The sequence below is a fragment of the Gracilinanus agilis genome, chromosome 4, assembly GCF_016433145.1.
Source record: "Gracilinanus agilis isolate LMUSP501 chromosome 4, AgileGrace, whole genome shotgun sequence".
Classification (NCBI taxonomy): Eukaryota; Metazoa; Chordata; class Mammalia; order Didelphimorphia; family Didelphidae; genus Gracilinanus; species Gracilinanus agilis.
The window spans coordinates 289,506,904-289,521,155 of NC_058133.1; the positions used below are offsets into that span (position 1 = coordinate 289,506,904).

A 14,252-nucleotide genomic window follows, 5' to 3' on the forward strand; every position below is an offset into this window, starting at 1 on the left:
GAAGCGCTCGGGCCGCCGCACTGGGCATGCTCAGACAGCCCGGCGCAGTTTTCGGCGGCTGTGTAGGAAGCTCGGGAGCTGAGCCGTGACGGTGAGCAGGCCCTCCAGACAGACGCCGCATCGCCCGCGGTAGGCCCCAGAGCACCTCGGCTGGCCGTGGGCGTCCCCCCAGCCAGGCCCCGCCGCCCGTCCGCCCGCCCGCGCCGCCCCCGGCCCGCCCCTGCCCGACCCGGCCGCGCTCTGGCGCCCTGCTCCGGAAAGATGGCTGCCGTCCGCCGGGCCCGCAGTCACTGCCGCTGCCTGGTGCGCTTCTCCGACCGAGAACTCTGCTAAGCCAGGCGGGCCAGAGGAAAAAGAAGAGACCGAGCCGCGACACCGCGCCCCTGGAAGGGAGAGGGACCGGGCCCGCCCAACGCGGGGAGCCAGCCCCCCGCTGTCGACCTCGCGGCTGCGACAGCCGCAGCCGCAGCCAGCATGGTAATGGGGCCCGAGCGCGGCGGGGAGCGAGGGGGCGGGGAGAACCGCTGCGAGGGAGGGGGGGCAGAGGGACCTCCCTCCTTTCCCCCACCTTGGGGCTGGCGGGAGGGGACAGGTGGGTAAGGGGGATCCAGCTCCCCGCTCAGTGTCTGGCGGGTTGTAGAAGCTTACTCTATGCATGTAGACTTGATGGGAATGGGGAAAATGGGTTGGGCTGGCTCCTTCCCACCCACTCCTAGTCTAGTAATCCTAGAGCATTCTAGGAAGGTAGGAAACAAACATCTAGTAAACGCCTACTATGTGCCGAGCTCTAAGCTTAGATCTACAAATAATAACTCATTCGTTCCTCAGAATCATCCATGCGAGGTAGGTGTTGCTATTATCCCTATTTTACAGATAGAGAAATTAAGGCAGGTAGGTTAAATGAATTTGACCAGGGTCACACAGTTTAGGTAGTAAGGGCCTTAAGCTAGATTTGCATCAGGACTTGAATTGTTGCCCTAGCCCTCCCGTCTCACCTTCCTAGACCTGTGGCTTCCCGTTGACCCCTCCCACCACACCTTCTCTGGGGTGTACCTAGTTATATCTGTCCTGAAATTCAGAGGAATTTGGAGGAGCATTCAGCCTACCTCCAAAATGACAGGTTAGGAATGACCTAATGAAAGTAAGCCCGTGAGAAAATCTTCGAAAGAAACTTTAGAGATTATCTAGTATTTGTTACATTGATCTTCTCTTGGAAACTGAATTGAATCTTTAGTTGCCTTCTAACTCAAGAGCATAATCTGTTAACCTTTTTTGGAGATGGGAATTTCAGGGAGTCAGCAGCTCCCTGCGGGCCGGGCAGGAAGCCTAGGAAGAACCGCAGCCTGTTATCTGGAAGACTCTTCTGGTAGATAACCTGATCTTGTTGAGTTTTGTGGGAAGGTTTCTTATGGGCAAAAGAGTTCAGGCTGAGGCCTTCCAAGTGGACCACTTTGTAGCTAGACTTAAAGAGTTTGACAACTGGGATGGTGCATGTTGCAATAGCAGTTGCATGCTGGAACATGGAGTTTCCCATCTATGCAGTCAGCTTTCATAGAACCTTAGGATGAAAGAGCTGAAAGGGAGGCTGGAGATCATCCGGATCAGGTGTTCTTATCCTGTTATGAGTCATGTGCCCCTTTGGCAGTCTGGTGAAAATTATGGATCCTCTTCTCAGAATAATGTTTTCAAATGCATAAAACAAAATAGGTAGGATTACAAAGAAAACCAATTATATTGAAGTAATTACTGAAATATTTTTTTTTTAAAAATAAGTTCTCTGTAGTTAGTTAAGAACTCCTGATCTAGACTAATCCCTTCATTTTATAGATGAGGAAACTGAGGGCCAGACATAGTGAAGTGTATCTCTTTGGTAATGTAAGTAGCTAAATTTGTTTTAAATTTAGAGTTTTAGTAACTAAGGAATGGTTCCAAACTGAGTGATTTGATTGCTGGTTAGTTGCTCTTGCCAACTTTGACTCTCATTTCTATTTCTCCTAATAGTGCAAGGAAAAATTCTGACTTGCTATAAATGATTAAAGAGCTCCATTACCATTCCATAAATGTAAATGATTCCTGTGTGTTTTTCCCCATATTATTTACAATTATTAAAGTTAGTTTGGGTATAGTGAGGAAAATATTAAATTACCATGTTTTCAAAGCAGAATTGAATACCTTCCCCAAGTCTATCTTTTAGGGAATGTTGTTGAGAGAATAGACGTATTCAAAGGAAAGACAATATGAAAGTTGTCAGCCCTGTCACAAGATATCATAACAAGCTTTTGGGCTCCTTGAGTTTACCAGCCCCATGTTGCAGCTACCATTTATACTTCATTTGGGGGTTGGGTGAGAGAATATGAAAAAGAATGGAAGAATTTGAATTGGGGAGAATAGATGGCTATTAGAACTTCTACTGATTTGATTAAGGTGTTGAAGATATAAAAGTGTTTTCTTTTCTCAGAGAATCCTGTTTGTAGACCCTTCTTAGCCTTAATTTGAATGTTTAAATGAAGTTGGGTTCTAGTGCTTAATGAAAACTTGCTAGTTTTTCTTTTTCTCCCTACCTCACACTTAATCTCTTTTTCTTTGAAAACTGAAAAATTAAACTTGCTTCTAAGTTTGGAACTTTATTCCTAGGACCAAGACATATTTGTTGAGCCCTAATTTTTTTAACTCCATAACAATTTATTATTGAATTAGCTCCATTCCCTTCCTCATGATTATTTTTCTGAAAACTTCAAGTTTTAGCCCAAGTCTTAAATATTTACTATTAGTGAAAGACTAGGAGAAGTCTGGCCACTGAAGATAAGAGAGAAATTGAGAAGTGCTGTATAAATATTTATTTGTAAAGTCTTGCAGTTGGGGGAGAATACTGCATTTTACAAAAAATGGCAAAAAAATCTCATGTAAAATTATTTTCTTTGCATTTTATAAGTTATTATAAAGAAATTCAAATACAGCTAAAATGTATCATCAGAAACTTAAAATGTATCATCAGAAAAGTCTTCAAAACATTACACTAAATAAACTTCAGTTCTGTATTTGTTCCTGGTAGTCATAAAAGAAAGATACAAGGCAATTTCCTTGGTTGCCACAGTTCTTATGTGACTGACCACATTCAGTGTTGAGCAAATTCCTTTTCCACTAATTTAGAAACAACTTAATTTGTGAGGATATCTCATAAATTCTCAGTTTTATTCCCCAGTTCCTCAGTTTTTCAATTATGTCACATTACTATATATTTGAACAAAATATTCTAACTTCTTATCCCTCCAACCAAAGTTAATCAAACAACAATATCTTACTTAATCAGAAACAAGTCTTTTTAAAAATCTACTGAGAATACAACTGACATACTGACAGAAACATCCTTTTCTTTAATCTACTGAGAATAAACCCGACAAATTCCTTAGATTTAACTCATGGAGAGTTTGTTCAGAGGTCAGGAACTATTTCATTTTCATAAAACACCACTAGTAAATTTTTAAAAATTTTAGGCATTCTAGACACTTATGGTATTCTAGACACTCTTTTTTTGAGTCTTGTTTCTACTTCAGCTGGACTCAAAACCTTGTTTTCTGGTTACCTGCTATTGTATTGTAGAATACACTTTAAAGTACTCCCTGCTCTGGGATTACTGCATTAATGAGCCAAATAAAACAAACCAAGTAAAGATTTTATTTCATTGTTTCCATTTGATCCAGGGACCAAAAGACAATGCTTTGCTTATTTTTTTTCTTCCTTTTTTAAAAACTTGTTACATGGAATGACTTTTCTGTTTAGGGGAAGGAAAAGAAAAGGAATGTATTTTGAAATTAAAATTATGTAAAAACAAGCTATCTCAAAATCAGAAAAGTTGGTAGTTCACAGCAGTATGAAAGGAAGGAGTAGGTTTCCCATTTCTTGTCTGTTGGCATTCTTTGGGTGAAGATACATTTCCTTTTTTATGCAAAACTTTAACTGAAAAGCGAGTTACAAATTCAGATTATAACAAATACAATATAACATTCATCTTTCAAAGGGCCATAGAATAACAGTTTCCATATAGGAAATACCTTGACCACTTGTGATCCCTATCTATCAATTCAGATGGGAAGTCATAGGAGAAAGGTAAAAGAATAGTATTTGTTAGCATCTTGGTGAAAAATATGGTGATGGAAATGGTAGAAACTATGGCAGAAAATGAGGTCTCAGAATTAATGGTCATGCATTAATACTCAAGATCCTTATTCCTTTTGAGCACAATCTAATAATTAACAAGTATTTATTTAATTTAAAAAAAAAAAACCTTGGGACAGCTGGGTGGCTCAGTGGATGGAGAGCCAGGCCCAGAGATGGGAGGTCCTGGGTTCAAGTATGGCCTCAGACACTTCCCAGCTGTGTGACCTTGGGCAAGTCACTTAACCCCCATTGCCTAGCCCTTATAGAATGTTAAAAAAAAAAATAAAACCCTCACCTTCCATCTTAAAATCAATACTGTGTATTGGTTCCAAGGCAGAAAAGCAGTAAGAGCTAGGCAGTGGGGGGTCGGGGGAGGAGGTTAAGTAACTTGCCAGGGACACACATCTGGGAACTGTCTGAGGCCAGACTTCATCCCAGGATCTTCCGTCTCTGGGCCTGGCTCTCCATCCACTGAGCCGTCCACTGAGCCACTCAGCTGCCCCCAATTAACAAGTATTTATTAAGCCCTTTCTCTGTCAGGCACTGTGGCTGGTCCTGGGGATACAAAGACACAAAGAGTCTCTTAGTAACTAACAGTCCTCAAGTACTTTACATTCTGTTAGGTTAAATAGCCTATATACATTTATAGGGACCAGGGACAGAGTATGGTTCTGTGATTTCATTTAGGATTGTAGCAAGGTTACCTAGTAGAGGTGGGACTGAAGCTCAGTTCTTACCTTGGAGGCCATGCTAGCTAGGTACATATATTAGTATGTATTTGCAGACTAAATAGTAAGGTAATTAGGGGCAAGTGGGAAGACACAGCAGCAGCTGAAAGATCAGGAGAAAGTAGTGATTGAGCTCAACTTTAGTTTCAGAATATTGCATATGTGGAATAGCAGGAAGGCCACTTGGCTGGTCAGAGAATGTGAAAAGGAGAAATGTATAGCAATTCTGGAAAGACAGTAATAATAATAGTTAACATTTGTATAGAAATTTAAGGTTTGCAAAGTGGTTTTACCAACTTTATTACCCAATGTGAAAGTAGATTGGAACTGTTTCTGAAGACCTTTAAAGGCTATAGGAAGTGGACAGATCATCATGTGTTGACTATACATAAATAAATAGGTTGTTATAGTTTTACAAATTTACACACGTGTTAAGGTCAGATTGTCATTTGAATTGCCTGTTTTTGTCTCAGGCAGAAGCTGAAGAAGATGATTGTCGCTCTGATACCAAAAGAGCTGAAGATGATGAAAATGCAAGTCCTACAGATGCAAACCTGCAGGTACTTTATTTATTCATTGACTCTTCAGCAAAATTAATTTGAGTATCAACTATCACATAAAAGCACTCAGCAGTTACAAAAATGATTATAACACTGTGATTATCAAGGACTTTGTAATTCTATTACTATGCCTTTTTATATAGCACATTTAATTGTTGTCTTTGGAAGTAAAGAATTATAGAATCTTCCAGTTGGAAGGGACTTTGAGATGATCACCTCCAGTTACTTGATTTTACAGGTGACTTGTTTGAGGCATCCATAAATATTCTAAAATGGCTGGTTATGATTTCAAAAACCTGGTACTCACATTTGCAATGAGGTTTCCCTAATTTTTTTAATGGCAAATTTTAAAAATTGACCTATAGTTTGTATTTTAGGTTTTCTCCTCCCGATGGAAGTAAAGGTCACTGTGGTGTAGCTTTATGTATGCTAAAAAAAACCTTCAAATTAGAAAAACTATCATCAGGAATTTTTTACCAGTGCTTCTCTGCCAGAGACATGTTTACTCTGATATATATGAGTATCAGAAGGTTTCCATTGAATAATCTATCTTGTATAAATTATTTTTATAAATCTAATTATAACTTTGGCTTGCCTGTAGCACAGTTTCTTCAGAGAATTAAACTCTTTTTCTTTTGGGTCCTGACCTGTGTACTAATTTACTTTTTTTCTTTCAAGTTGCTTGAAACTAAAAATTCTAAAGTGGATTTGTTATATTTTATTGGTGAAATGCATTTAATAAATTGGCAGACTTAAGTATTACTTTCAAGTCTTGTAGTATTAGGGTTAAAAATAGATAGATGTTAGATATAGTTAAAATTATACAGTTTCAAAGTTTTCACTTTTTAAAAAACCTAAAATTATATTAATGATGAATTTAAACAATTTTTCTTAGGCACAACTTCAGATGTTCCGAGCTCAATGGATGTTTGAACTTGCTCCTGGTGTAAGTTCCAGTGGTTTAGAAACTCGATCATCCAAGGGAACAAGAGGGCCTTTAGTGAAGGCCACAGATACCAAAGGAAAGCAAGAGCAGGCAAAAGAAGAAAAGGTAGGGGCTATAGGTCTTCTTTGCTTCAAGATCCTGACAGTTCACACTGATGATGGGGAATCAATATGTTTATGGTTTTTCTGAAATTGGGAGATGTTCATTTATACCTGTGATGTACCAAAAGGGCACACAGAGCCCTCTCGGTGGGCGTGCCTGCAGTCCCCCAACCTAGAAAGCCAGAGGGACTTGGTGGAGCTGTTCCCCTTCCCCTTTCCATGTATCTAAAAACATTCCTCACTCCCCCAATCTTCCTAGCAGCCAATGAGAGCGATTCTTCCTTCTCCTGTCTAAGGTAAGAGATGGGATTGGGGAGGAGGGGCAGGCATAGCGCTTGGTCTGGGGGGGTGGGGCCCAACATTCTGTCTCCAGACAAACCTGGACTCTCTTGGAGTAAATCTGTTTCTTCACTAAAAGTGAACAGGAAAGATCTTGTTGACCAAAGTGAAGTTGGTTTATTACTACTCTCAGTTTGTAATTTCTTCCATGTCAGATTAACTTTATAGCTAAATCTATAGATTAGCAGACCTTCCCAGCCTGAATTCGATGATACCAACATTATATCCTTTGTTGAGCTCCTTTGCCTTCCCATGGCTGTGGATGGTGCTGCTTTTTATTTGCTCTTCATTTTTGAGTCTTATTTTTGGTATGAAAAAGACTCCAGACTATTTCTTGTTCTTGACACAGTATGGAGTATTCCAGAAGTCTTTGTGCATTCTTAAAGTTTAAGGAATTCATGAAGACTTTTGGGATACTTTGTATAAAGATCCAATGAGCTAGTGAACTCAGGCATATTAAAATATCTATTTGAAAGGAAAGAATTCATTTTCCAAATGTTACCTTGTTTTCTACAATTATCTATTACATTTTCTTTCTTCTGAGGAAGTCAAAAGATAAAGTAGAATAAGTTTAGAGTTATTTCTCTTCCTCTTTTGTTCTGTTGTTATATCCCTATAAGAGACAGTTTTGAAAACCTTCAGCCAGAAATTGGTTCAAGTTCTTTCAAATGAAGCAGCTAGGTATGGTACAGTGGATAGAGCACAAGGCTTGGAGTCAGGAAGACCTGAATTTAAATCAGCTTCAGACATTTACTAACCCCAGACATGGCATTTAATCACTCTCTGCCTCTTTCCTCACCTCTTACATGGAGACAATAATAATAGTAGTTCCTGTTCACAGTTTTGTATGGATCAAATCAAATAATGTAAATTGTCTTAAAACATTAGTACCTAAAAATATTAGCAGTTATTATTATTATAAAGAAAGCAAACATGTCATTATCTTAGGGGGTTTTTTTCCCATTCTTGTAAAGACTTTTATATCTGCATAAATTTATCTTAATTATTTGTCAGTGCCACTCTGATAAAACTTACATCCCTGGCTTTGCAAGTATTTTTTAGGCATTGTCTTTAAATGTTTTTACAGGCTAGAGAACTCTTCCTGAAAGCAGTAGAAGAAGAACAAAATGGAGCTCTTTATGAAGGTAAAATTCCTGACCAGACTAATGCTGTCTAAATACATAAATACAAAATTTCTCATTAACAACTTTTTGTTGTTGGATGACTTTTGTCATAATAAATTGGATGAGAGACAAAGGGAGCAAGATTTGGAGTCAGGATTCAAATCTTGTGACTATGGGTAAAGCAGTTTACCTCTCAGAACCTTATGAAGCTCTCTAGGACTCTACAAGCTACAGATAAATTGCTAAGCTACATTGAAGGAAGGAGTTTCCACACTGGAAGTCTGCTATATTAGTGAAATTTCAGGTCTAGACCTTCCCTCCCTTTTATTCCTTACTAAAAAGTCATCTTTTGTCTGTATTTTTACTGATATTGTGAATAAAAGTATTAGTTTTCAGAACAAATTAATATCAGAACCAGAAAGTTTTGGAACCAATGAGGATTCAATGAGCCAGCAAGGGAGACCCACCCAAGTGGGTTCCCCAAAGGAACAAAAGGACAAGGCTTATAAAGATTTCAATTGGGCAGAAGGTAGATTGAGAATGGGGTACCTCCTGATTGGATCTGACTTATTGCTGGGGTCTTAGGGATGGGACTGGGGACATGTCATAGGAATGTCTTTTCTTTGGGTTAGCTATTTTTTAATAATCTTGCCTAAAAGGTGGGATAGTTCTCATTTTACTTCCTGTCTCATCAGAGAGGGTTACAGACAGCCAGGGATACACAAAATGGAGTTGCTTTAGTCTTCCTACAATACATTTTGTTTTAACATCACCTTAATTTTCCAAATTCTTCATCTTTGCTTTCTCTGCTACTCAGGGAACTATTATAACAAAGAATAGAAGGAAAAGAATTCATCAAAACTACAACCAAAGTACAACCCAGTCTAATAGTAAATGTAGTGTTCAACACCATTGTTCCACACATTTGATCATTATAATTATACAGTAATTAGTTTGGTTTTGTACTTTCCATTTACATTGTTGTAGTCATTGTGTATGTTTTTCTAGCTTTGCTTTGAATTGATTCTCTGTATTCTACATATTCATTGTGCACAATAGGCGTGTACTTTGTTTCCAATTCTTTGCTACCATAAAAAGTACTGCTACAAATATTTTTAAGTATTTTGGTGTATGTATGTTTTTTTTTTGTTGTTGTTCTGTCTCTGACCTCCTTTGGGCATATACCTGGCAGTAGAATTTGAGTCAAAAGGTATACTGATTTTAGACTTCTTCACATAATTCCAAATCCATTCCAAGTGGTTGGACCAATTCATAGCTCTAGCAGTAGTGTGTTACTGGGCTGATCTTTCCATACCTCTTCCAACTTGACTATTCTTATCTTTTGACACCTTTTCCAATTGTTGGACTGGAGAAATTTAAGGATTGTTTTGATTTGTATTTCTCTCAGACTCAGAGCACCCATTTATTTATATAGTTGCATTTCTTTTGGAAATAATTTTTGTTCATATCCTTTGAGCATTTATCTATTGGGGAACAGAAAATTCCACTTCTTAATATGACTATTTAAGGCTACATTTATTTTAAAGATTTAAAAACCAGGCAGCAAATTTTGAAATGAATAAGCTTCTTTGGGACTGGAATAGTATATTTTTGTGAGAGGTGTTATAGTGTAAAAGAGTAGAGAACTATGTTTGAATTTTGGCTTAAACACTTTTTATAGGATTTAAGTATAGGATTTAGGGAGCATCTAGTCCTGGAGTTCTGAACCTTTTTTGTGTCATAGATCCCTTTGAAGCAGTCTGGTAAAGCCTATGGATTTCTTCCCAGAATAATCTCTTTAAATGCATAAAATATAACTCCTAGGATTACAAAAGAATATGGTCATTAAAATCACTAAGAAAATAAGTTCATTGACCCAACTTTAGGATATCTTGAGAGGTTGTGACACAAATATTAAGTAGGTAAAGTGGAATTTAAACTCAAATCCTTTAATTCCATATCTAATGAGTGCCAAATCATCACTACTATTTATCTCAGGTTGTGAGGAAAGTGCTTTGTAAAATATAAAGCATCAGAAACTTTCATTTCATTATTATATGCCTTTCTGTGGGCTCTTTACCATGCCTGGAAGGTGTACCTTTCCTCATCTCTGTTTCTCAGCATCCTTATTTTCATTCAGAGATCACTTCAGGTGCTAATACCTCCCTCACAAAGCCTTTTTTTGTTTGTTTGTTTTAGTTTTGTATTTTTAGTATACTATGCCTTGCACCTAGTAGGTGCTTCATAAATATTTGTTGGATTTTAATATAATCCTCATTGATAGTGCAAGAGGCATCAGAGTGTTTGAGATTTGACAGTTTTGACTTCTAAGTCAAGATGACCCAAGGTTCAAGTTTATTCTCTAACATTTACTAACCATGTGACCCTGGGCAAGTCCTTTATCTTTGTAGGACCCCAGGCATCTCTGAGACTGCAAGTTACAGAAAAGGTGTCTGCTTCAGTAAAGGAAGTTTAGAACTGGGAACTCTCCACACTAATCATGGGACTCATTTAAAAAAGAAATTGGTCAATAAATATTGATTGAATTTAGATCCTAAATGATAGTGGAGTGATGATATGCCATAGATATATTTACTGAATGAGAAAAAGAGTAATGCTCTTTGTGCATGATAGTGATTCAGTGTGCAGTCCATATTTTTGAAGGCTCAAACCCATAGTTCATTTTCGCAATAAAATATTGATTAAGAATTCCAAGGTAATGACCACAATATCTAAGGAATTCTAATGGTTATATAAGACCCAGGGTCATTCCTTAATAAATAAGTATCCAAAAGATAAAAAAAAATTTTTTTTAAACCCTTAACTTCTGTGTATTGGCTCCTAGGTGGAAGAGTGGTAAGGGTGGGCAGTGGGGGTCAAGTGACTTGCCCAGGGTCACACAGCTGGGAAGTGTCTGAGGCAGGATTTGAACCTAGGATCTCCCATCTCTAGGCCTGACTCTCAAATCCACTGAGCTACCCAGCTGCCCCCCAAAAGATAAATTTTTTAAAGAAGTGAAAGCTATGAATGGCCAGATAAAAAGCTATCTCTAAATCCCTGAGCACGGTAGACAAGTTTTAAAAACTGGGGTTTCACTCACATCTATAATATAGCAAAGTTTTTTTTAATTAAAAAAAAAATTAAGCAGTCAGGGTTAGAGGTTCTATATAAAGACACCAATATATTGTTGGTGAAATTGTGGATTCATTTGTCTGTTTTGGAAAACAAGTTGGAATTATATGAAAATATGTCTAAACTATTTGTACCTTTGAGCCTAGTGCTCTTACTAGTAGACATTTATATTAAGACCTTGGTGCCAGGTATTGTGCTAAGATTTAAAGATTAAAAAAAAAAAAAGACACAACACAGTCCATGCCCTCAAGGAATTCAAACTCTAATGGAAGAGATAACAGGCAAAAACTATATATCTACAAGACATACAGTAAAATTAAGAGGTCAGAGCAAAGGCACTAATAATGGTGGAGACCTGAAGGGCTTCTTAGTTAAGATGGGATTTGGCAGTCTAAAAGGAAGCCAGGAAAACCAGGAGGCAAAGTTGAGGAGTTAACTAACATTCCATTGGAATCTTTTGGTAAAAAGTCAGAGAGGTAGGAGTGTTGTTGGGGAGGAATAGCAAGAAGGCCAGAGTCACTAGATTATTGTGTTCGTAGAGGGGAGTAAAGTGTAAGAAGTCTGGAAAGGTAGGAAGGGATCAGTTTATGAAAAGCTTTCAAAGCCAAATTTAGGCTTTTCTGTTTGCTCCTGGGGGTAATTTAAGGGAGCCACTGGAGTTTATGGAGTGAGGTAGAAAGGGATTGACATGGTCAGGACTAAGCTTTAGGAATATTACATGGGTAGCTGAGAGGAGGAACTGGAGTGGGGAGAGATTTGAGGCAGGAAGAGCGACCAAGAGGCCCTTGCAGTAGACTAGCATGTAGTAAATAGAACTTGCCCCAGGGTGGTAGTGGTATGAGTGGAAAGGAAACATGAGAATGATATTGTGAACATAGAAGTGATAAAGACTTGGCCATAGATTGGATGGATGGGATGTACAAGTGAGGAGTAAAGGATGACATATAGTGACCTCATCTGGCAAGAGATAATAATCTGCCCTAGTGGTAGTAGTAAAAACCTCCTATGTGTCAGAATCTGTTCTCTAGGACATCTTTCTTTTAGTAATTTTTACATTTTACTCTGTTGTAATCATTAATATTGTGTTCTTTTAGTTTTCTTTATTTTCACTCTGCATAGGAAGATTTCTTTCTGTGTTTCTCCATTACTTTCTCATGCTATAGTTTTTTTTCATCTTGTTGAATACCCATATTATTCTAATTCTTTGCTATCAAAAATGCTGATATGAAATATGCAACCTGAGAGTTATTTTAATTTATATTCCTCTCACTTCTGGTAACCTAGATTTTATATATATATAACCATTAATAATTTTCAATTCTTTTGAAAACTGGTCATACACTTTCAGAGAACTGTGAACAAAGAGGCTGTGCTTACAGAGTAGCAGAATACACTAGTTCATAAATGTATTGGAATATTGTTAGGCTGTAAGAATTGATGAATTTCAGGAATTCAGAGAAATATGGAAGGATATGCCTAAATTAATGTAGAAAGAAATGAATGGAATCATAAAGAACAATATATAAAATGGCTATAATAATTGAAATCAAAAGAACACTAAAAGGAAGACATTCTGAGTAATTATGATAACCAATCTTGGACCTAGAGAAGGGACAATGAGAAATGGATCGTTGGTAATAGATGAACTTCATTAGACTTGGGTTTGAACCCTGCTTCAGAAACTTAGTATCCAAAGGGGTCCTGTGCAATTCACTTAACATATTTGAACCTTAGTTTCCTCAGCTTAAAATGATTGAGTTGGACTTGATGGCATCTAAATTTTCTTCCAGTTCTAAATCTGTGATCGTTAGTAGTTGTGTGACCCTAGGTAAATGTCATTGTAACCTCTCTCAGTCTCAGTTTCCTCATATATAAAATAAAGGATTGGATTCGATGACCTCTCTAGGGTGCCTTCCAGCAATTCTTTGGTTTTTCTCCTTATGACAGAGAGGTGGGAGATTAAAGAGGCAGAATGTTGCATTTATTGGTAGATTTTTTTTCATTGTCTTAGTTGTGGAAGAAAAACAAATCAATACGTTTTGTTTTTTAAAAATAAATTTTAATAATCTCTTGTTTTTATATCACCAGAATTTTTCCTAATGTTCCTTCTCTCCCTCCAAAAGAGTCATTCCATATTACAAATAATATTTTTTAAAGTGGAAAAAAGGGAAAAAGAGGGAAAAAGTCAGTAAAAGTAATCTCTACTTTGAAAAAGTCCAAAAATATATACGTCTAACCAAACTCATGTATTTCTGAAAAGGCATGGCCTGGGAGCAGGGATGTTGTGAGGATCAAATGAGATAGTTTATGTTGAACACTTTATAAATCTCAATGCTATAAAGATGCCAGTTATCATTGCTATTGTTGTTATTAATTAAGTCATCAAGCCTCCAATCTACTGATGACTTCATTCCTTGAGCATTCTACTACACTTCTATGAAGCTCAAGCAATTTTTATATAGTGCAATGTAGAGATTTCACAGTGATTTTTTGCTGGATAGTTTTCTTCATTAAAAAGGAGTGTTAGGTTCTAATGTTTAACAACCTGCCTGTGGGAAAAGGCAGGATATAATGCACATATGCTTTTTCTTTAAACCTTTACCTTCCATCTTAGAATTATACTATGTAGGGGCAGCTGGGTAGCTCAGTGGATTGAGAGTCAGGCCTAGAAACGGGAGGTCCTAGGTTCAAATTTGGTCTCAGACACTTTCCAGCTGTGTGACCCTGGGCAAGTCACTTGATCGCCTTTACCACTCTTCCACCTATGAGCCAATACACAGAAATTAAGGGTTAAAAAAAAAAAAAAAAAAAAAAAAAAAAGGAATTATACTATCTATTGGTTCCAAGGCAGAAGGAATAGTAAGGACTAGGCAATGACTTGCCCAGGATCACAGAGCTAGGAAGTGTCCAAGGCCAGATTTGAACCCAGAAACCACACCTACCCTGGTCACTTGACCTGGCTCTCAATATGGGGAGTGACCTAGCTAGCCCCTCCCCACTTTTCAATTTAATCTGTATTTTTTATTAGCATTTTCTTAAATCTAGACCAGTGATTCCCAAAGTAGGCACCACTGCCCCCTGGTAGGTGCTACAGTGATCCAGGGGAGCAGTGATAGCCACACTTTTTTTTGTATTACATTCTATTCTGAGTTCAATAAATAGTT

The 14,252-nt window shown here is 37.8% G+C and overlaps 1 protein-coding gene across 2 annotated transcripts in view; it reads left to right on the forward strand.

Annotated features, from left to right (window-relative positions):
• The first annotated feature begins 412 nt into the window (after positions 1-412).
• Positions 413-14,252, forward strand: part of FBXO9 (F-box protein 9) — a 31,315-nt gene continuing 17,475 nt past the window's right edge. For both annotated transcript variants that reach the window (XM_044675853.1, XR_006506134.1), the window contains exons 1-4: positions 413-477; positions 5,360-5,446; positions 6,342-6,497; positions 7,920-7,977. In XM_044675853.1, the coding sequence (XP_044531788.1) occupies positions 475-477; positions 5,360-5,446; positions 6,342-6,497; positions 7,920-7,977 (304 nt within the window). In that variant the 5' untranslated portion in view covers positions 413-474. The remainder of the gene's footprint in view (positions 478-5,359; positions 5,447-6,341; positions 6,498-7,919; positions 7,978-14,252) is intronic.